Below are 23,779 nucleotides of genomic sequence, written 5' to 3' on the forward strand. Positions count from 1 at the left end.
AAGAGAATTCTGCCAACCACACCAAATCCACCCATTCCTCTCTAGCTTGTAAATAACACCTTAAAAACTTCTCCAACTCTTGATTTACTCTCTCCACTTGTCCATTACTTTCCGGATGATACCCAGAAGTCAAACTAACTTCCACTCCAAGTTTCTTACAGAAGGCCCTCCAGAATTTTGAAATAAATTGAGATCCCCTGTCAGAGATAACTTGACTTGGGAGTCCATGTAGTCGAACTACACCTTGCAAAAAACTATGAGCCAGTTTTTCCGCGGTAACCTCTCCCTCCATTGGTAAAAAATGTGCTTCTTTAGTAAGAAGATCGACCACAACAAGAATGGTAGTACAACCCTTATCTTGAGGGAGATCAACTATGAAATCCATAGAAATTGTGTGCCAAGGACGAGGAGGAACAGGTAACGGCTCCAATAAACCATGCGGCTTCCCAACTTGACTTTTCGCTTGTGCACAGACTACACAAGTTTTAACAAAGTTCAATGTGTCTTGGCAAATATTTTCCCACCAAAAATTCCTTCGAACCAATTCCAGAGTTTTTCTGAAACCAGGATGTCCTGCTAAAATGGATTCATGACAATTTCTCAAAACCTTTTCTCTTAAATCATCAGTAGGTACATAAAGCTTGTTATCAAAAAAAGGAAGATCGTCTTTCAACCTTCTAGCTGGATCCAGTCTCACCCACTCCTCCATCTTCTGCAAGGACATATTTTGACGAACTTCATTCAAAAAATCCATTTCTTTAATGGCTCCAGCTAACAAAAAACGTTCTGGAGCAATTATAGGTTCTGGTTCTAGAATCTCTTTCTCCTCACTTCCAGGAAATTGGCGAGATAACGCATCAGCTTTTTTGTTCTGACTTCCGGGTTTAAAAGTCACAATGAAATCATAATCTGCAAAGAATAAAGACCAACAAAGTTGTCGTGGAGTCAAAGTTCTTGCAGATTTTAAAAACAATAAATTTCGGTGATCAGTAAGGACCGTTACTGTATGTCTTGCTCCTTTAAGAAAATGTCTCCATTCTTCAAAAGCGGCCTTTATTGCTAACAGTTCACGGTCAGCAATTGTGTAGTTCACTTCAGCAGCAGAAAACTTCCTAGAAAAGAATGCAACTGGATGTATTTGACCAGTAGTTTCATTCCTTTGAGAAAGCACCGCCCCAACGCTAAATTTGAAGCGTCCGCCTCCACAAAAAAAGGTTTAGAAAGATCTGGATGAATTAGAATTGGACTAGAAGTAAATCTTTGTTTTAACTCTTGAAAAGCCTTTTCTGCTTCAAGGTCCCAGTCAAATTTCACTCCTTTTTTCAAAAGTCTCGTTATAGGAGCAACCAGCCGAGAAAAACCTTCTATAAATCTCCTATAAAAATTGGCAAACCCTAAGAAACTTTGTATTTCCTTAATCTTAGTAGGAGAGGGCCATTCAAGAACGGCTTGCACTTTTTTAGGATTCATTTCTAAACCCTTAGGTGAAATTATAAAACCTAAAAACTCCACAGAATCGGTATGGAATTGACTTTTTTCCAATTTGGCAAACAAATGATTTTCTCGCAACTTTTGTACAACCAAGCGCACATGTTTCTGATGTTGATCTAGGTCAGAAGAGAAAATCAAAATATCATCAATATAAACGACAACAAAAATATCCAAGTATTCTCTAAAAACCTCATCAATGAAAAATTGGAAAGCCGCTGGAGCATTACATAGACCGAATGGCATAACTTGATATTCAAACAGCCCAAACCTGGTCTTAAACGCTGTCTTCCATTCGTCCCCTTCCTGCACACGTACAAGATGGTAAGCTCCTCTCAAATCTAATTTAGAGAAAATATTTGCTCCTTGTATTTGATTAAGCATTTCTGAGATGAGAGGAAGAGGATACCGGTTCTTAACAGTAACTTTGTTAACTGCTCGATAATCTATGCAAGTTCTAAGCGTGCCATCCGGTTTTGGTACAAAAAATAAAGGAGAGACCGCCGGTGACTTAGAATGACGAATAAACCCTTTGGCCAAATTTTCCGACAAATATTCTTTTAAATCATTCTCTTTCTCAGTAAGAGCATATACCCTACTACTACGCAAAATTGTTCCTGGCTCCAGTTCAATTTTACAATCAAAGGGCCTATGTGGTGGTAATTCACCTGCCACTTTCTCATCAAATACGTCCCAGAAATCTTTGTAACACTGGGAAAGTTGACCCACTACAGCTCCCACATCATGACCTCCAATTCCAGTCTCAGCCAGAAAACTAGACATGGAATTACTTTGTTTTACATCTTCCTCTAAGAGACTTCCTGAAAAGCAATTCTCTTTACAAAAATCGGATTGCATGTCAATTGTCCTAGCACTCCAATCAATTAATGGATTATGGAGAGTAAGCCAAGGCATGCCCAAGATAATCTTCAACAAAGGAGCATCAATTAACTCAAACGAAATTATCTCTCTGTGACCTCCTGATAACTCCAAAGTTAAAGAACCAGTTCTATGAGTAATTGGACCAGAAGATAAACACGTACCATCAACAGCCCTAGCCTGCTCTACAACCTCCTTCTGAATAATTGGAATTCCCAAAGATTTGGCCAGACCCCAATCCATGAAATTCCCAGTCGCACCAGAGTCAATCATTACAGGACCATTTCCCTTACACTCCAACTCAAAAAATAAGGATACATTTATGGTTATATGAGGAACCGCTGTCTGCACCGTATTGGCGATCTGTTGTACCTTGACTGCTGATGAGGAAGAAGTCTTCTTGGGAGTGTAAGGACAGTTTCCTAAAAAGTGCCCACCTCTTCCGCAGTATAAACACAGATTATTATCTCTCCTCCTAGTCTTTTCCTCCACTGTTAACGGGCCTCGGATTCTTGGAGATGAATTATTGCCTTTGGGTCTACTCTCTATTTTAGGTCTATCTACTTTAACTATAGACTTTACATCACTCTGACCATGACGTCTCTCTGCCTTCCTTTCACTCAAACGGAAGTCCAATTGAATAACCAAATCAATCAGACCTTCACAAGTAGAAGGGCGTTCAACTACTCCAGACAAAGCATCCTTTAACTCATCTCTAAGGCCCCGATAAAACAACGAGGCCTGTTTAACCTCGGGCCACTTGCTTTCTAACACAAGGGACTTAAATTGTGTTATATAAGCAATCAAGTCTCTATTACCTTGTTTTAATTCTAAAAGTTCACCATCCACTTCCAGAGATAACTGTCTTCTATCAAACATTTTTCGGAATATCTCTAAAAAACTGGTATAATTTCCTAAAACCGCACTCTTTTGACTCACCAACAACCCAGCCCAAGCAGATGCCTCCCCAGAAAGATATGACAACATAAATGTTATCTTAGAAGCATCCGATGGAAATAATTCTGGTCTACTCATAAAATGTAATTCACATTGTGTTAAAAACACCCTAAATCTCTTGGAATCCCCATGATAACGTTCTGGGGGCCCTAAAGGAACTGGCATAATTATACTCCTTACCCCTTCTGCCACTGGAGGCGCCCGTTGTATGTGTGGTAACTGATCTTCTCTTTCTAACTCAGGTGGAGAACCTGCGCCCCCTGAAACCTCATCCTCTCTCCCCTCTGTTGAATTTGTGTAACTTTAACACTTAAGTCATCCACTTTTTGACTAAGTAAGGCATTTTCATCCCGAGAAATTTTCAACTCCTCCCGTAACTCCCTGATCAAAGATCCTAACATCTCCATGGATTCGTCGGGTTCATGACAGCTCGGGCGGACTAAATTATTGGCCTTTCATTCTGTCAGGCTGAGAGTTCCTGCGTCCGCGGAAGCTGCTGAACCCCCGACAATCCCCCTGAGATGTATTTCCCAGAACTAGATTTCAATTCAGCTCTGTAAATTACACCCCAAAGGGAAAGGGGGAATGGGATAACAAAACAACACCAGGCAGACTGCGTCAAGGCTAACCAGAGCTGAACCTGCAGAGGATAAAAGAATAGCAGATACACTTCCTTAATTCACTTACTTAACCTTATGAATGGGAAGACATTAATCCTTAACTAATAATTAAGAATCATACCTGGCTCTTCTCTTGAAATTTCTTAGAGAAGCTGATAAAGAAGCTGAAAATCTCTCTTACTTGAGACACTTGAAATTCTCAGCAACTTCTTACTTAAGGCACAACTGGAAGTCTTAGTTCATTGTCTTTTTTCCAATATGCCCTGGATGTTCAGTTAGATTGTCTTTAAAATATTCTTTCTTGTTCTTTCAAATTTTTCAAACTATTTATAATCATATTGAGTTTTTGAATCCTTGAAGAAAAAACACGTGCTAAACGCACACGCAGGTTATTTCCATTCAGATTAACGATGAACTGTACATAGAAATCTTCCTGGTTGAAGAACACGCGCAAACGAATGAAGACGCGCGATTAACAAAATCCACACGCGCAAAAATCCACACGCGCATTAAATCCACACGCGCATTAATCCACACGCGCAATAATCCATACGCGCAATAATGTTCTCGTGCGAAACACGCGAAATAAAAACACCCGCGCTCTTGAGTTCAAACGCGACGAATTGATTCTCACGCGCAAAATCACTCGCGTTGGAAAACACACGCGCTCTTTGTTTCATACGCGACGTATTGAGACTCACGCAAAGAAACACTTGCGCTATTAAACACACGCGCACTTACATCGCACGCGACAAACAGATTCTCGCGCTCTGAACACCCGCGCTAGAAATCACACGCGCTCTTTAGTTCTCACGCGACGTATAGCTTCTCGCGCTACGGATCACCCGCGCTATGAAATACACGCGCATTTAAAATCGCACGTGACAAAAAGTTACTCGCGCTCGGCGCACCCACGCTAGAAAGCACACGCGCACTTGAATACGCACGCGACAGTCAAATTCTCGCGCTATGGAACACCGCACTGGAAAACACACGCGCACTCCGGGAGTTCAATAGTTTTAGTAGATACACAACTTTTCACGAATTTTCAAGGAGAATGTTATTATGATGAACAAAGTTACAGTAAAAATAAAGTCACTTATCTCCTGAGCGAATTCATAAGGATTTCCTGCTTTTCCTGTCTTCTAAAACGAATTCCTGCCAGCTGATGACTTCTCCTGTAACCCCCAAGAAAGTAGCCGCTCAACTGCTGATGTCTGAAGGATTAAATCCACCAGGCCTAAGACTAAAGCAGGAGCAGCCACTAAACACGTCCTCTCAGATGGGGTTTTGATGATGAAAGGCACAGAGTGACAGTTTAGAATGTTCATTGTTGTTCTGCATTGTCTTCTAACCAATCAGAGCTGTCACTGTGAGGCTCCATCTTGCCTTGGGTCAGAACCAGGATTCTGAATCGGCAAGTTAAGGCCAAACCAACTATAATGGAAAACTTCCCACCCACACAAAGCTAATCTGAAAAGGATAAATAAAGAGAAATAATGAAAAGGAAACTTGAATAAAGGAAGGAAACCTGACAAATAAGGGAAGGAAACCTGACAACCGCTAAGGAAAACAGATCAACTGTTTGTCTCCGTAGCTACAGGCAGAGAGGGGGATCGCGTCTCTAAAGGTGCCATCTCGAAGTGGATTATTAACTGTATCCAGCTGTGTTACTGACTCTCTGAAAAGACTCTGCCTTTTACGCCAAGGGCCCACTCTACTAGAGGCATTGGGGCCACTCTGGCTTTCATTGCAAATGTACCCCTTGACACCATTTGCAAAGCAGCTACTTGGAGCTCTATTCACACTTTTACTCAGCATTACTGCATTGACACCCATTCCAAGGCAGATACGCAAGTGGGACAAGCGGTTCTAAGACACTTATTTGCTCATGACCCTTCTCACATCCCACCTCCTTTTTCTGGTACTGCTCGCTGATCTATGCACAGCATGTGATCTAAGCAGATTCCACAAGCCTCAGAAGGGATACATTACTCACCGTAATCGTATTTCTGATGCTTGTATCTGCTTAGATTCACATGCTACCCACCCTTCCTCACCTCCGAGAGAAGGCGCATGATTGCTTGTAGTCTTACCTTTCTGTCTATCTGCTTGGATTATCTGTACTCGCGCTACTCCTCATGCTACCTCATGTCAGAAAAAATACAATCTGAGGATCCTAGACGCGTGAGGGATCTTGGGTACAGTGGACGTCACACTAGGGATAGTATTACTGGCACGCCCTGTGTCGACGCCCATTTTCGAGTTTCGAAAAACAAACTGTAATACTCCGCAGCTTCCACTGGATGTCGGCCTATGCACAGCATGTGAATCTAAGCAGATACAAGCATCAGAAATACGATTACGGTGAGTAATGTATCATATATATATATATATATATATATATATATATATATATTTCTGATGCTTGTTAATCTGCTTAGAATCACATGCTGTGCATAGGTCCGACATCCAGTGGTCACTGCGGAGTATTGCATTTTGTTTTTCGTAGTCGAAAAGGGACGTCGACAAGGCGTGTCTGAAATACTATCCCTTTAGTGACGTGTGTTGTACCCACAATCCTTCACGCGTCGAGGTCCCTCAGATTGTTTTTTTCCGCCCAGCTACTGGTCGCCTTTACGCGGAGCTCCTCGAGAGACATTGCAGATTCCATCTCCTCGACCTTTGGTCGTTTTTTCCTGTTAAAGATTAATATATCGATCCCTCCCTCGACGCAGTTGTGAAGCTGTCTGTGCCGAGCAAGATCTTCGACGGAGGGGACGAGCGGAGGAGATCCTTCGGCGTTGCCGAACACGTGGCCTGGCCTCGCAGGCCAAATACAGTAGGGAGAGTGGGGTCGTGGGACATCTGATTCTTTTTCTGAGAATGCCTTTCCTTTTCCCCTTCCTTTCCCTTGGGGTAGTTATCACGGTTTATTGCCTCGGCTATGGAGAGGACACCCTTTAGGTTTTGCCCACTTTGTAAAGGCAAGTTTACCTGGAAGGACAAGCTTTCACGGTGTAACCGCTGCTTGCCCCTCGATCACAAAGAGGAGGGTTGCTCGGCTTGTCGGCTTCTAAAGCCAAAGACTCTAAAAGACCGTAGGGTCAAGAGGTGGGCGGCCTACGCTATGTCGAAGGCCGGGTCTTCACCCGCCGCTGCGACCACCGACAGTGACGAGGAACGTGATAACACGACCTCCGCTACGGAAGTCGTACACCCCTCTAAGGAGCGCTCGCGCTCTTCGTCGTCTGTCCCCGGCCCCGACGGGCTCGGCTCACGCCCTGCTTATGGGGATGAACACCCCGGCGACACTGACGCACACGATACAACACATAAACACACAACCCATGGCTCTTCTTCGTCGAAGACGAAGAAAGCATCAGCGCCCAAGGAGACGCAGGTTCCACCGGCGGCCTCCTCGGACCGTTCGGGTTCGAAGCCCCTCTCGCAACCGCAGCCGCGACCAGCGACTGGGCTTTTGGCAAATAAGGGCGCCGCCACCAAACCATCGGCCGCCGCGCACCAGCAGAGAGCGCACGCCGCCGTAGAACGTTCGACACCCGTAACGTCGAAACCACAGCCCTCCGCTGACAAACGAGTCACAGAGAGCTTGGCGAGGATCGTCGTAGCCGACGCCCAGAAGCGTACGCCGAAGGACACGTCGAGCGCTACGCAAAGGTCGAAAGACACGCCGAAAAAGCCTGCAGAAAAACAGGGACTACCCCCTTCAGTTGGGGGGGACCCCCAGCACACCGGAAGGCTTTTCGGAGGGCGACGGACACTTTCCTCGACGTTGTGGGAGAGGTCGAGCCGTTTTCAGGAGGATAACACTATTTTTCCCCCGCTAGACCGCTCAGGGGTACCCCATGAAACCATGGAAAGGCTCCATCTCTGCATGGAGAGAATGGAGAGGTTTATGAACACCCAGAACCCTCCCACTCCCAAGAGAACAAGAGCAGGGCCTCAGGAGGACCCCAGGGCCAAATACCCGAGGCAGGACACAGCCTTAGACTTCCAGAATGTGTATGACCTCACGGGTGAGGAATACTTAGAAGAGGAGGATGATTTTGTGGACAATGAAGGACAGAACCAAGAGGAAGGTCTGGAAGACAGCCCTGACATGGTAGGAGAAGGCTTCGGAGAAAATCCAGAAGAAGGACCTTCTCATCCCTGGCAATCCCACATTCAATGCCCTGTTGCGCAGAGCAGCAGCACATTTCGAATTGGACACTGGGGAGATCTCTCCGGAAATAGACTTTGTAGAGAGAGTAATTAAGGAGAAACCCCCAGTCAGCCAGACCATTCCCCTCCTCCCTTCAGTGAAGAGAAGAATCATCCCTTCGCTATCCACACCCGCACTAATCAGAGGAGTTAATCCAAGGATTGAAAAACTTTTCACTCCTTCACCCTCAGACCCGCTGTACATCAGGGGACATTCCATTCCGGATTCCCTTGTAGTAACGAATACAAGGAAGAGGGCAGGGGTGCCGCTGTCCACCAGTGAGGCACCACCTGACAAGGAGGGCAAGAGGTCATATGCCCTTGCTAAAAGAGTCACATCCTCGGCTGCCTTTTCGGCAAGAATTGCGAACAACAATTCTTTGCTAGCCAGCTACGCGGACGCGCAGTGGGCCAAACTGCGCAAGGACGCCGAAGAAGCGCCGGAACCACTACGTACACGCCTGCTATCTACTATTGGCGAAGGAACCCAGGTCAACCAGAGTATTGTAAAGAACTCTCTGGATGCTGCTGAGACAGCGGGACGTTCCCTGGTTCAGGGAATACTCCTAAAACGCCATGTATGGCTGCGCAACTCAGGGTTCAAACCGGAGACACAGGCGTCTTTAATAAATAAACCTGTTGAAGACTCTAACCTCTTCGGGAAAGCGGTGGATGAGGCTCTGGAAATGGCTAAAAAAGAGTTTGATACTATCAAAACTCTTGACCAGATCTCTAAGCCCACTACCAGACGCGGCTATGGCAACAAACGCTTTTTTCGTGGCCAACAACAGAGTCAGCAGCAACAGTACCCTGCCACCAGTTACCAGGCCAATAGTGGGCAGTACAGCCAAAGAGGCCAGCGCAGGGGCAAAGGGAGAGGTCGGGGATCCGCCCCCAGAGGCTCCCAAGCCCCCAACAACAAGTGACGCGAAGATTCGCGTTCCCTCCCATGCAACACCGGTCGGGGGCCGGAAAACATCCTTTCTTCCAGCATGGGAGGGAATAACGTCAGACCGCTGGGTACTTTCCACCGTAGCCCACGGATACTGCATCGAATTCAACAGTTCCCCAACATACAGACCCCCGAGGGGACGACGCATGACACCGGAACACCTTGCTATCCTTCTCCAAGAAGTACAACAGCGGCTGGAAAAAGGAGCCATAGAGGTCGTACCTCTATCTCAGGTAACGGAAGGTATTTATTCAGTGTACTTCCTTGTACCCAAAAAGGATCTAACCATGCGCCCTGTATTAGATCTATGCCCAGCGAACAAGTTTATCAAACCCCAGAAGTTTCGTATGGTGACCTTACAGGAAGTGATCCCACTGCTAAATCAGGGAGATTACATGACAACATTGGACATGAAAGATGCATACTTTCATATTTTAATGTTGCCAGCGCACAGAAGATACCTCAGGTTCATGATAGAGGGCAAACGCTATCAGTTCAGAGTGCTACCCTTCGGCATAGCATCGGCACCGAGGGTATTCACGAAAGTACTGGCAGTGGCAGCGGCCCACCTGCGCAGGTTGTCCATCCCAGTTCACCCTTACCTCGACGACTGGCTCATAACAGGGGATTCTTTCGAAACATGCTTCTCCAATACCCAAAAGACGGTAGACCTTTTATTCCAGTTGGGCTTCTCCATCAACAAAAAGAAGTCCAGCTTAGACCCCAGCCAAGTCAAACAATTCCTAGGGGCTCTAATTCAAACAAAGGACGGCCTCGTCTTCCCCTCCAACGAGAGGGTCCAAAACATGCTGTTTCAGATCCCTCAATATGTGATCGGTCGAGAGGTGACGGTACGCAAAGCAATGCGCTTGCTAGGCATGATGGCGTCGTATATTTATTTGGTACCTCACGCGCGCCTGCGCATGCGCCCTATGCAAGAGTGGCTCAACAGCCAGTGGTGTCAGGCCAGCGGATTATGGGAAGATCCAGTGGTGGTCTCGCAGGCCTTGGTTCTCTCGCTACGATGGTGGACAAAGGAAAACCTGGAAAAAGGGAAACCCTTTGCCACACCCGCGGCGCAAGCCACTCTAACCACGGACGCATCCCTAACAGGATGGGGGGGCTCACCTATCCCATTAGACTGCTCACGGAGTGTGGACTCCGAACGTAGCATCCAAACACATAAATCTACTGGAGTTACTAGCTGTGTTCAAGGCGCTAAAAGCCTTCCAGGAACACCTACAAGGCAAAACTGTGTTGGTCCTTACAGACAGCACCACAGCCATGTACTACATCAACAAGCAGGGGGGCACCCACTCTCCAGGGCTGTCCAAACTGGCCCAGAATATATGGAAGTGGGCTCTCAAACAAAACCTGTTTCTACTGTCAGAACATGTACCAGGGGAACTCAATCTGCTGGTAGACAAACTCAGCAGAGATTTCCCCCTGCCCGAAGAGTACGAATGGCGACTGCACGAAGATATCGTCTTCGACGTCTTCACACAATGGGGATTCCCAGAAATAGACCTATTCGCAACCCTGGAGAACTCACAATGCCTAAGTTACGCCTCCAGGTACCCTCAGAACCAATCCAAGGGGAACGGTCTGTCGATGCAATGGTCAGGGAAATTTGTTTACGCTTTTCCCCCCGACTCCCCTTCTCAACAAGGTGGTGCACAAGATGCACCAGGAACAAGTAACCATGATACTGGTGGCCCCAATGTGGGCCCGACAGCCGTGGTTCGCTCACTTGATGGAGATGTCTCTATTTCCCCCAGTGAAACTCCCCTGCCCGTACAACATGCTGTCACAAGACAAGGGCAGGACTCTGCATCCATGCCCCCAGAACATGAACTTAGCAGCTTGGCTCCTGAGATCATAGAATTCGGACATCTACTGCTCCCGCAGAGATGTATGGACATTCTCAGGGAAGCCAGAAAACCTAACACTCGCCACTGCTACTCTAGCAAGTGGAAGAGATTTGTCATCTGGTGCAGAGGGAAAAGCATCAACCCAATTGACTGCTCTCCCACACATATTGTTCTATACCTGACCCACTTATTGGATTCAGGTCTAGTGTTCAATTCCATTAAAGTCCACCTAGCGGCACTTTCTGCATACACCACTTCCCAACTCAAGGTGTCGTGGCGGAAGATCCCTGTTATAAAGGCCTTCATGGAGGGAATAAAGAGAATACACCCCACGATAGCTGACCTAGCTCCGGGATGGGACCTTAACGTGGTACTTACCAGACTCATGGGCTCACCTTTCGAACCCATGCACAAAGCATCTCTTAAAGACCTCACTCTTAAGACTGCTTTTTTAATAGCTATCACCTCCATCAGGAGGGTAAGTGAACTACAGGCTCTTTCTGTTCTAGACCCCTTCGTTACAGTTCACAGAGATAAGGTGGTTCTACGCACGCACCCAAGGTTTGCTCCGAAGTTCATATCGAAATTCCACGTAAACCAGTCTATAGAACTGCCAACGTTCTTTCAAAATCCTTCCAACTTGGGAGAAAAAACTCTGCACACACTAGATGTGCGCATAGCGGTCATGTTCTACATGGAAAGAACCAGACCACTGAGGAAGACTAATCAGTTCTTCGTCTCGGTGGCAGCAGGAAGAGAAGGGGATGCAGTTTCAAAGTCCACTATATCTAGATGGATTGTACAATGCATCACTCTCTGTTACACTCTTGCTAAGAGAGAACTGCCCTTTAGGCCAAGAGCACACTCTACTCGAGGCACGGGGGCGTCCATAGCATTCATTGCAAATGTTCCCCTTGAGTCCATCTGCAAAGCGGCTACCTGGAGTTCTGTGCACACCTTTACAAAACACTACTGTCTAGATGCACACTCGAGATCTGACTCCCAGGTGGGTCAGGCAGTATTAAGACATCTTTTCTCTACTGTTCTTTCTCATAACCCACCGCCAACTCCGGGTACTGCTCGCTAGTCTATGCACAGCATGTGATTCTAAGCAGATTAACAAGCATCAGAAGACAATGCATTACTTACCGTAAAAGCATTTATGATGATTGTATCTGCTTAGATTCACATGCGCCCACCCTTCCTCCCCGCTCGGATGGAAGGAACATAGACTTCCTTTTATATCTATCTTTTCTGTACTCACTCACGTCTAGAAGGCTCCCTCAGGGCAGAAAAATACAAACAGAGGGACCTCGACGCGTGAAGGATTGTGGGTACAACACACGTCACTATAGGGATAGTATTTCAGACACGCCTTGTCGACGTCCCTTTTCGACTACGAAAAACAAAATGCAATACTCCGCAGTGACCACTGGATGTCGGACCTATGCACAGCATGTGAATCTAAGCAGATACAATCATCAGAAATGCTTTTACGGTAAGTAATGCATTGTCATATATACAACTGATATTCCAAAAATAGTGCTCAGCCTTCACGTAGCTGGTGCTAGGGACAGGAATCTTGGCCGGATTTCTAAATATGTAAAAATACACATGTGTGAAGGAAAGTTGTAACACTTAAAAAAAAACCCAACCACAACATGTAGAAAATAAACCCTGCACACACGACCAAACCGCTTGCTACAAAAAACGTATTTTATTGCATTTCAAAAAGACTTGTGCAACCAACACTGCCTAATGGCTTCAAAGGGGCAGACATAATGACCATGCCTCCCTTGCTGACAATCTGGTAAAAAGAACACTCGCCCCACCAGGGTGGAAACCGCCACGCGTTCCGCTTGATTAACAAGCTTCCTCAGGCTATTTACTTCCCAAATACGTGAAAACGCATTACTTTTATAAACAGGAAATGGGTCCGCATCGGTCTTAAGCTCCTCCCATTTGCTTTTAAGTTACCGATCATATGATCGCAAAAGGCAGTGGTAGTAAACTCACAAATTTGCGGCCATCTTTGAAAGGATTCAAAGTGACTAAATTTCGATTGGCGCTAATCCCATATCAGCTAATGCTATAATGGAAAATGAATGGAAAGCGCGGGAGAAGACGCATACCAGATGCTATACCCTATTTCCTGACAAAACATTAAAAACAATAATGTGTTGCTGAGCGCCAGTGCGCTAAAATATCATTAAATGGCTTGGTTTCATCTTACATGATGAAAACCACAAACCATTACACTCCATGGTGCGGAGTGTCCTCTACTGAAGCCAGAGAAAAGTGCAGCGCATTTCTCTGTTCCCTCAAATTGTGTGTCATGACCTTCCTATACACGTAGCATTTGCTAAAAAAGAACTGCACGCTAGAGGTACACGAGCAGCACAAACTGTGATAATATTCAAAGAACTCAACTAATTTGACCTCACGTGCAAAATAAATGCCTAAGTAAACAGCAAACCGGAAAGTGCATGGTGCATATCTGTTTGCTGTTTACTTAGGCATTTATTTTGCACATGTGAGGTCAAATTAGTTGAGTTTGAAGTGTTGGTTTTTTTTTTGAAGTGTTACAACTTTCCTTCACACGTGTATTTTTACATATATATATATTTCAATTCTTCAAATAAATTTTTTAATTTGCAAAACTGACCTATTTCTTGGTTCAGTGAGACTGGGGGAATTCAAAGAGGGGGGCGTTATATAAGGGTACATCATCCAGAATTAAAAGAACTTTTGACATAAAATATATAAATAAGGGTTTCCATTGGGCATCCCATACTAGGCATTGACTTAGTTGGAGTGCTGGATTGAAATCACTTACAGCAGGGAAGGTTAAAAGTTTTGGGCACCTAGGGACTTGAACGCTGGACCAGTGACGACTCGGATGCCAACTAAAACAATAGACTTTCCTTGGAGTGGGATCCACCAGCCAGAGGTGAAATAGACTCCAAGAGGACTGGAGAAACCAGACTCCAAGAGGACTGGAGAAACCAGCAAAGCAAGTTCTGGTGGTTTGACAAATTCAAGAAGGCAGACCACCAATAGAAGCTGGTGCCACAAAGAACACTACAGAAGGGGCAATCCAGTCAGGCCCAGTTCAAATGATGTGGCTGCTGGTGTCCCAATAGTCTTCCCTTTTGACAGTAGCTTCACACACCCCAAGGTCGAAACATCCAAGCAGTAAAAATGGGAGAGGAATGACATTGAGCAGCCATAAATCGTAACCAGTGCTTAAGCCCAGCACACAGGGTGCAGCTAGTATGTCCAGATCTTGCCCCGAAAATTCCAAAACGGGCTAGCAAAAAACCTCCAGCAGGTAAGTAAACCTTTTTCTCGTCTGAAAATCGGACACATTTGAGTGAGTGTACGGATAAGGTCTCCCCTACTCACACTTGAACCAAGCCAGCCCACCAATCAAAAGAAGTGGTTTATAACATTTTTTGGCAGTCAGCCAATCAAGTTGGCCCCAAAAACATTCGAACTCCCAGGACATCCCCACAGGAAGTGTGATGGCCTTCCCAAAGCCATGAACTGGTCTACACCACTTGAAGCCACTAGCCATTCTAGGCCTGCCTCACGGTTTCCATGAACAAAGGAAACCCAAGGCCCACAAATGCTTAGTGTAGGACTTAATCCTATAGGACGCCAATGGCTACCATAAAGGCACGACTAGTGAGTTACATCTGCTTGCATACCTGCTGCAGCCAAAACGAAATAACAAAATTACAACTGCCACCAACTTGCTCCCCAAAACCAAAGTAGGGTGAAATAATCGCATTTTGTGCAAAAAAGCAATGCTTAAAAAAAGCACCTCAGGAACAAGAACCCTATGGTCTTCCACAAACCACATACTCAGAGCTGCAGTAGCATGGGGACTTCTCTAGAAGTACTTCTAACCACAATGAAATAGGTCAGAGATCCAAAACCTTCAGAAATCCCACTTCAGCATACTTAACCCACCTGCAGATCACCAGACCCACATTAAGGTCAACCCTTACCTATTTTTGTAGCGCTCAATTGCCACTTAGCTCAAGGACGTCTGCTGAGGTATAGTCTGGCTTCTTTCCCCTCACAACGGGGAATTATGCCACTGTTCTGAAGCAAACCCAGCTGGAACACTGGCCCGCCCCAACTACAATTCCATTTTGAGCCTTTATTTACTTCTCGAAGCCGATTCCAACCTCCATATCTGGGCCAACTTTGATCACATCCAGTCTAGATTTTGCTAAAGTATGTCCACAAATCCATCATCCTGTCCTTTTATGTACAGCTGTAGGCTCATCTTTGACATGCTAGATGCCCTGTGGTATTGAAACACTTTACCACAGTACTGTCCTCCAGAATCTATATAGCCACTTATCTGGGTGGTGCACCACTTAATTGAAATATCGACAATTGAGAGTTTGGGTCGCATTAGTGTACCCTGGGAAACATTATGCTGTGGCAGCATGCTGTAAGGATCAGCCCCCACCTCCTTGCTGTTAACAATGATTCCTTTATGCCACGTCAGTAATAGCTGGACAACACCCAGATAAATGTAGCACATGTAATTGCATCCGCAGAAAGAAGCATCTTGCTTGCCCCAAGATGGGCTTAACTTGAATGAAGATGAAAATGGGAAGGGTTAATTTTACATGTCAACAGGAGTTTTGCTGGTGCCTTCCCTCGTTCATACATATCCACACACAAAATGATTTGTAGAATGTCTTGGAATTTACCTGGACTCTTCCCTGCCAATCGAGTGCCTGCTGAAGTGCAGTCCTGGACACTGGCTCCCAAATGGGTCATTTGGTATGCACTCTGGACTGTGGCAGAACCCTCAGGAAGGACTCGCAAAAAACAGCATAGAAGGATTTAGTGTGTGGAAAAAGAACATGGTCTTGTTCGCGAACCACAGCAGTTCTGAGGCCACCATCCATTGGTTCGATTCACGCTCCCGAATCTTTGGTGGGACCATTAGAATTGTAGGAAAACCACACACTAGCGTCCTGCATCATTTTATTGGGAAAGCATTCCCCAGAGTCTCCAGACTTTGAAACCTCAATGCAAAAAAGTGGACGTTTTGTGTTTGTTTTTAATTATACAAATAGGTTTGTTAACCCTAACATGTTGACTATACATGTTGAATCTGATTGCTTCATTTTCAACTGGTCTGTCTGGTGTTTCTGTCCATTGCATCAGGCCTTTTTGCAGACCATGTGTTCTGCTGAGGAACAGCAGAATGCTCACACTTTCGTAATTTAGCAGAGACGTTCTTGAGTTACTAATATGCAAACCTGAGTCTACGATAGGCATTCAGGGGAATGCTAAACACCCAGAAGGCCTTCAAATCACTCTTGTCTTCAAAATGCAAGAGACTATGGGTCTGCTATTTTTGCCAAAGAAAATATCCTGTTGCCTTCGCAAACCTTGCTCTTTATACCTCTGTAATACATGCTTTCCTGCACGTTCCTGTAGGTGCACAGCTCCTTCTTTGGAACTAAATAAGGCACTTCCCAAATGAATGGGCATTCCCATCAATCACGTCTATACCTACACGCTTGTTGGCGTTTCTGTCCTGGAAAGTGTCTCGCTTGTAGCCCTTCGCCTAAGGGAGTGCTCGCTCTCATTGAAATGTAAGAGTTGAATCAATCATGTCTCATAAATCATGTCGGAAAGGGGCATACAATTGTCTCGGGCACCAATGAAAAAGTGGCCCCACCGTTACAAATGGCAGTTCATTCCTTTTGTGACAGACTGTTGTGATGCAAATTGCGCATTTTAATGAATATTAGTAACACTGGTCAAAACTACTAGCTGCATGGATGCCCACATGGGCTAAAAAAGTTTCCCTACCTTTGACCAAAGAAGCTGGCACACACTAGTCCGAGCCTGCTCATAAAGACACGTTTGTACATAGGAAACCTCTTCCTTTGCACCTAGTTCAGGATAGCGTATCATCTTCATCTGCTCCGGGTATTATTTTGCCCACTTTATTTTTCAAACATGGTCATTCCTGCATACAGTTAATGTGTAAAGCGTAGTTGATGTATTGTGTGAACAGAATGGTGGGAGGTTTTATATGTACTGTTGGCCAAGTTACATGAACGGCTTGAAGTACCCCCCTAGCCCCCTTTACAAGCACCACTGTTCAGATACTGACCCTCTTCTGAAGTCTTTATGAATAAATGTTCTCCGATTTGGATTCACTTTTAATCTGCAGAGAATAGTTTACTTGAAGTTCAAGTTACTAATGCATATCCCCAGTGAGTATCTCCAAATTTCTCTAAATTCAAGTCAACCTTCCTGCCCTTCCCAAGTTTTGGAGGAGAGCATAAAATGACTCTCTTGGTGCTGCGCTGTCCGTCAATACAAAACCCTTACTTATGAAAAAGTAGACATAGAGGTTTTTCCAAGTTTCAGCTGCATGATGAGGTCTAAAAAAAAAAAAAAAAAAAAGGGGGACTCGGGGGGGGGGGGGGGGGGGGGGGGGGGGGGGGTTTAAAATCCGTATAAACAACATTGTGCGTTTGAGGTCCAGTTAAATAGTGTCACTCTGGCCCGATTGTTGTGCCTATTTACTGCTGTAGAATTGGGAGGGAATTTTCATATTTCTATAGCACACTACATTTATTGTTCCACGTCTGGGCAGGAGAGCCTTGCTGGAGAACTACTGTTATAGGTAAGTAACTTTACATCATGGTTAGGTCACTAGTTTTCAGCTGTGGTTTGACTTGTGCCCTCACCACCTGTTTGACAAGTCAGGACATGTTGGAGTAATCATGGTAAGTGGGAGTGTTTAAGAGTTTTGCTGTTTGAAACAATTATGACCAATGGCCTGGTGCCGACCAATGGCCTGGTGCCAAACAATCTAGCTGGCCAAACTGGCTCCCAATGTGAAACTGAGAGCTACGGCCTCATTCCTTTACCCGTGTCTGTAAATGGCGTCGTCCCTCACTTGCCTTAAAATTAACATTACTCTTTGCCTCCTTGCTGCTGCCTTCTTTGCGTGCAGACCCAGCACTGCTTCTCGACCTGCGGACCACTCAAGAATTCGGTCATTTGCTCTTCTAATACCATACCTCTTGGCTCAAGGTCTCAGTCTTTGAAACAACCCTTAAAGCTACCTACTTCAGGGGGGAAAGTCTCCTTGTCTAAAGTGTCTTTCTCCTTCCCCTCCCCAATCCTTCAACTGCACACGGTCATTGCCATGTGGGCATGGGGTTAATCAGGATCATACCAAAATAGAGAATGCAATCATGTCGAAACCCAAAATAATGGAATTCGAGACCCCCAGTTTACCACATACATATGTGAAGGCGGGGTTAAGTAAATATAAAAAAAGGTATTTTCGGCTTCCACATCATTTTTTTGCAGTATTCACATGGATCCCGGGCTATCTAAACACTCCTCGAAATATAACATATAATGTTCAATTCAAATGCTGTAAGCCTGTTTTAATAGTACCCTTGCCATCCTTTGGCCCGCATGCTTGCTTTTGCTACCATTGACTGTCATTTGGTGATCACTCTATGCTCGCGATGAATAGTTCACATGCTCATGAAATGGCAGAAGAGGGAAGTCTGTGTGCATTTCACTTTGCTCTGCCGCAGAGTCCCAGCACAAACATCACTTGCTGGTTGCTTGGTTTGTCTTGCTTGGATGCACGAGTAATAACCCTTCTTTTTTCTTTTTCCTTCTCTCTAGGTGCTCAGGTGGATGATAACATTCCACGCCGCACCACCCAGCGCATTGTGGCGCCACCCGGTGGTCGTGCCAACATCACCAGCTTGGGCTAAGGGCCATTACTTGCCAGGGCAGACTGGGGAGGGGGACGTGGCGAGCACACCAGGAGGACCCTTTCGTTTTTGTTTTGTTTATAGAGCCTGTGACAGTTGCTGTGGTCAGCGTAAGGTTGCACCAAGCCCAATCACAGACCAACACAAACCAGCCCCCTGCTTCACCAATCTACTTGCCTATCTATATAAATACAAAAGAAACGCCTAGTCTGACATCCTGGACATGCAAACAAATAAAGACAGTGTTTAACATAAGTAATCTCTCTTCTCAATAACGTCTTTCTTTTATCAAAGGAAGGGTGAAGTGAACTCCCCAGGAGCTGCTTTTTTAATTTTTTTAAACCATGATAATTATTTGACGACAGAGGACTTTCCCAAGTAAGTTATTCCAGGTTTTAAACTGGACATCTTTTTGAACCCACATCCATAGGAATTGACAAGATGACGTGTATAAAATCCAAACTGGCTTGTGATTTCTACAGAAAAAGAAAGAAGCTGCTTCCTGTTTGGAGAGCGTTGCAGGCTCTGTCGCATCCGTTTACTGGAATCTATGGAAGCTATGCTGGAAATAGGAATTTGTCTTATTGTCCCTGCACATTTCATTTTTCATTTTTGGTTTTAAAGTCATTGCGAATGCCATGCTCCCTACCTGCTGTTTATTTATGTGACTACAGCTGCATCATGTCTGCTGCGAGAAGATTGCTTAGGTCGAAGGGAAAATGGTGTAGTGTTGAAGACCTTTGTTTATAACACCTCCTTCTTATTAAAAGTTTGTCCATACAAGCTGCAGTGGCATCCCTCCCACATCTTTCCCAGGAGATTCGGCAGGATTTGTTTTTTCTTTCACCCATTCTTGGGGCTTCAACACAGGTGTTTTCACATACGTTTCCAGCCTGCCCTTTGTTTTCACTTGAACTGGTTATTATAGGGTCGCCTTTAACCATAACGCGTTTTTCGGTGATCATTTTGTAGGTGGACCAAAGCTTATGTTGTTGATCTAGAACACGTGGATGCGTTTTTATCACGCTGGCTTTTTACCATGTGCTGGAAGAGACCTAGCTGATGGCCCTTGTGTTTGGGTACCTAGTCAACTTGACCCGTCCCCTGTTTTGTTGGTGAACAAACCTCTTTTCATACTTGGAAGGCTGATTTTTCGACTGCTGGGCATTACCAATTGTTCAGATTGCCAAATGATTCTCAATTGGCATTTGGATTTTGTTGTGCGTTATAGTTTTTGTTTGCAAAAAAAGTAGTGGTGGCCCAGTTAAGAGTGGGGAGTGAGTGAGTGAGTGAAGTGCTGATCACAAGATGTTAACTGGCATGTTGGCAAAGAAAGTCAAAGCCTCTGTGTTTATAGCGGGTGAGGTAGGGACGAGGTGATGAGGCAGAAGGCATTGGAGGTGGAGAAGGTTTCTTGGAAAAGGCTAAGGCAGAAAAGGGGCCGGTTTTGGCAATACGGGGAAATCGCACAATAGGTTTGTATCTCTTTCATATGCCAACAATTTCCAAAATGTCTGTACACCCATGTGTGTCTCAGATTCTGTTGTATTTATGAAGGTCAAAGGTTACCTGAAGTGTTGTAGAGTATCTTACATCTCTAGGCAAATGACAATAGGTCCCTATAGGCCATAACCGAACACGTTTTCTGTAAGAAGATATTTAATGGGCACTTCTGTGGTGGTATGAAGTTACCCCGCGCAAGCCTTGACGTGAATGGTTAAATGGCTCTAGTGTGCCCCAAGAGCAGTGACTAACCCTGGTAAGGATGGTCGATGTGCACCTTTTCATAGGCATGTTAGGATGACAAAGGGAAGCTTGGCTGTTGCTGCCTTCTTGCCTCAGTAAACCAGATAAAAAAAAATAAAAAAAACAAAGGAAGCCAAGCTTAAGGATGCAGACTGTTTTCATCCTAGTTCCTGTGGGAACAGTTGTACAGAGTGGTTGACCATAACGGTGCCCTCGTGCCACGCATGCCGTAAAAGGAGCAACTGTATAGAATGGTTTGGATTAGTGGTCTAGTGAGATTTCAATATGTCATTTGTTTTTTTTGTTTTTACAAAACTGCTAGTCATACCCACGCTCTTGTGCTGAATAAAGGTCTGTTCCTTGCCACGGGGTGTAGCCAGTGATGCAACTTAATTTTCAAGCAATTAATGTCAATTGTGGAGCTTCTCAAGCTTACTCCTAGAATAATCTTTAGGTGAGCAGCTGATCGGGAGTTTTACTTGGATGGAACAGTATTCATAGTGGTTTAAAAGCTATGCTGGCGGGACGGATTCTTAATAAGCAGCAGGCTGTCCCCAGTGGCTTACATGTCTTATTTTCAGGCTTAATATTAATAATTGCTCTGCGTAAAAGTTCCTCTCTTCCCATTTCCACATGCAGTCACTATATCTCAGCTCCTCTTTTGTAACTTATTTTTTGTTCTCATTTCATGTAATTTAAGTTTTCCTCTTTGTTGTGTGTGTGTGTGTGTGTGTGAGAAATCTATTTGTGTGATGCGAAAGCCAGGTTTGCTTTTATAAAGCAATAGTCGGACAGCATAAATTGTGTCCACTTGTTACTTTTTTCATTCATGACGCTATCTTTTGTTGCTTTGTCAAACAAGTTGAACGTTAAAAAGAAATTTTAAAGAAAACCACCTAGTCTGATCTTTTATTTGGGCAATATTGTAGTAAATATGTATGGTGGCTGGGAATAACCCCACTTCAACCACCAAAAGGGAGACTGGCCGTCTTTGTTAACTGCAGCTCTTAAGTGTTCACTTGAGTCTTCCTTTTGATTCACCGCACTTGTAAATCCTCTGTATTGTTTTTGTGGAAAGAAACGGTTAAGAATTTCGCAGACTGTATAAGCATGTTCTCTGTTGGCTTGCTTGTTTGTCCGTTAATGAATGTCTTATGTAAATGCTATGAGAAAGGCGACTTGGAATAAATTAACCGCAGTGACTTGATGCTCTAAAAAGATGTAGGATTTTCTTCTTCTTGCTGTATTTTTTGTTTTCTTTAAAAAAAATCCCTTGGATTTGTGATTGTGAGTCATGAGTGAAGGATCTGTAAAGCACTAAAACCCAGTAAATGTGTGTAGGCAAAGACATTAATGGTTTTTGACCACTGTTATACTCAAATGAATTATGGTAAAATGAAGTGATGTATTCCCTTCCTTAAGCGCTGTGTTTTAATTACCACGGGACCCTCTAATAAAATGATGTTGTTTCACTATTGGTGTCGGTCTCTTCTTTTCATTGCGACGGAATGCTCAGTTGTACCCTTTTCTTCTGTTCCGTGTGGGACTGATTTTTAAGGGTTTTTCTAAATTGCCTTGCGCAAGTACAGCATACCCATTCTATACAAAAGACAATTGCCTTCACACAACATGTGCTGCGATTGCATGGTCGCAGCATGTGCTCATGTACTGCAAAGGCCAATGTGTGGCTTGCCATATTGAAGTGCACATTTGATTCGTAAAAGGATGCTTGTGCTTTAATGTGCAATGTAATAGAAAGTGATATTATGTAGCAAAAGATCTGCCATTTTGGGCGGCTGCTGGGTGCAGGCTAGTGGGAGGTGTCGACGGGTTCCGTGTTGGAAGTACCAAATTCTTGTGTGCCTATGTTTTTCAAGCTGCTTTCTGGAAGTGACACTTGCGGTATCTGTGTTTCTAGATTGGAGGGCCCAGGACCCCTATAAGGCTAAAGGTGTATGTGTGGTAGGATGGAGGTTTTGCAGAGTCATGTAGCGATTGCTCCTCGTGGCTTTGTTCTGGTTAGTGAGTTAGTGAGGGTACAAACGGATATTATGATAAAAATAAATGCTGCTAATCCGCCCTGAGACCCTAATTCACGTGATCAATCAATAATATGTAAGTGTAGTAGATAGGTCCCTGCTTATTATGCTAATCAGACAGTTCTCATGTTGTGAATATGATTTATTGGCCAAATTCTGAGTCCACAGCAGAGGCGGATTAGCAGCATTTATTTTTATCATATGCTCATAGTGGGAGGTCAGGGGGACCCCACTATGCTGCTTCTGCTACACATAACCACCATTTATAGTAGGGCAGACTAGCGCATCCTGTTAGGTTACTCCCCACATTAACTGACAAACAGATTCGGCTGGGTTTCTGTGTATTTACTGAAAGGTTGGTAGGGGGAGATCGGTGGAAGTTGTTCAGATGCGGGAGGGTAGTACTTTGAAAGTGGTCCACTTTCCTAGTTGCCATCTGGGAGTGCTTGTGAAGAGATCTTTAGGCCCTGTGACCGTAGAATGATGGGTGTAACTGTGATGGTATAGAAAAGAGGAGGACTCCAATTCCTGAGTGTAATCTGGAATTAGCTTGAAGATGGCTGAGCTGACTGTGGTGGTGTCTTTTATGGCTTCCATACGGGGCTGTGGTTGCCGCTTAAATGTGAATTATTATAACAAATAAAAAATAATTTTTACCGAATCCAAAATAACAAAGCCCTTCCCGTTTCCCATGTTCAAAACCCAACCCCCTCCCCTCCCCTCCAGATTTAACCCCTTACCCCACCCCCATATATGGTATTACCCACTCATTCAATTTCCTTAACATTCAGTTAGTCACAGGGCTATTCCTGCGCAAAGAGCTTTTTGACTGTCCTTTCCTTTTCTGCCTAGAGACAATCAAAACTGTTGCATTAGATCGCCTTTTGTCCCACATGTAAGAAATTAAGACATAAAGGATTTGTACAGTTATTAAAAGATAAGCGTGATATAATGTATAACAGCAATTTCATAAAGGCAACCAAAATTAGACCTGAATTTTGAAATGAAAGATATCGCATCAATTTGTATAATGTACTGTATTGCTGATTATATTTTGCTCTGATACTAATCTGTCATTTTATGTCAAGTGATGTTTGCTGAATAGTATTTTCAAAACATTATTGCATTGAAGTGACTTTCTGAACTTTGTGGCCTTTCAATGTGCAGCATTCATTCACAGGTTAGTTGCCAGCAATGAGAATAAGGACCC

At 44.5% G+C, this 23,779-nt stretch overlaps 1 protein-coding gene across 3 annotated transcripts in view; it reads left to right on the plus strand.

Moving 5' to 3' along the window:
• LOC138491968 (dihydropyrimidinase-related protein 2) overlaps positions 1-22,002 on the plus strand; it is a 581,041-nt gene extending 559,039 nt beyond the window's left edge. For all 3 annotated transcript variants that reach the window (XM_069618857.1, XM_069618856.1, XM_069618858.1), the window contains one exon: positions 18,693-22,002. In XM_069618857.1, coding sequence (XP_069474958.1) covers positions 18,693-18,784 — 92 coding nt within the window. In that variant the 3' untranslated portion in view covers positions 18,785-22,002. The remainder of the gene's footprint in view (positions 1-18,692) is intronic.
• Positions 22,003-23,779: the final 1,777 nt, after the last annotated feature.

This window comes from Ambystoma mexicanum, chromosome 10 (assembly GCF_040938575.1).
Source record: "Ambystoma mexicanum isolate Mex_15411 chromosome 10, UKY_AmexF1_1, whole genome shotgun sequence".
In the NCBI taxonomy this organism is placed as follows: domain Eukaryota; kingdom Metazoa; phylum Chordata; class Amphibia; order Caudata; family Ambystomatidae; genus Ambystoma; species Ambystoma mexicanum.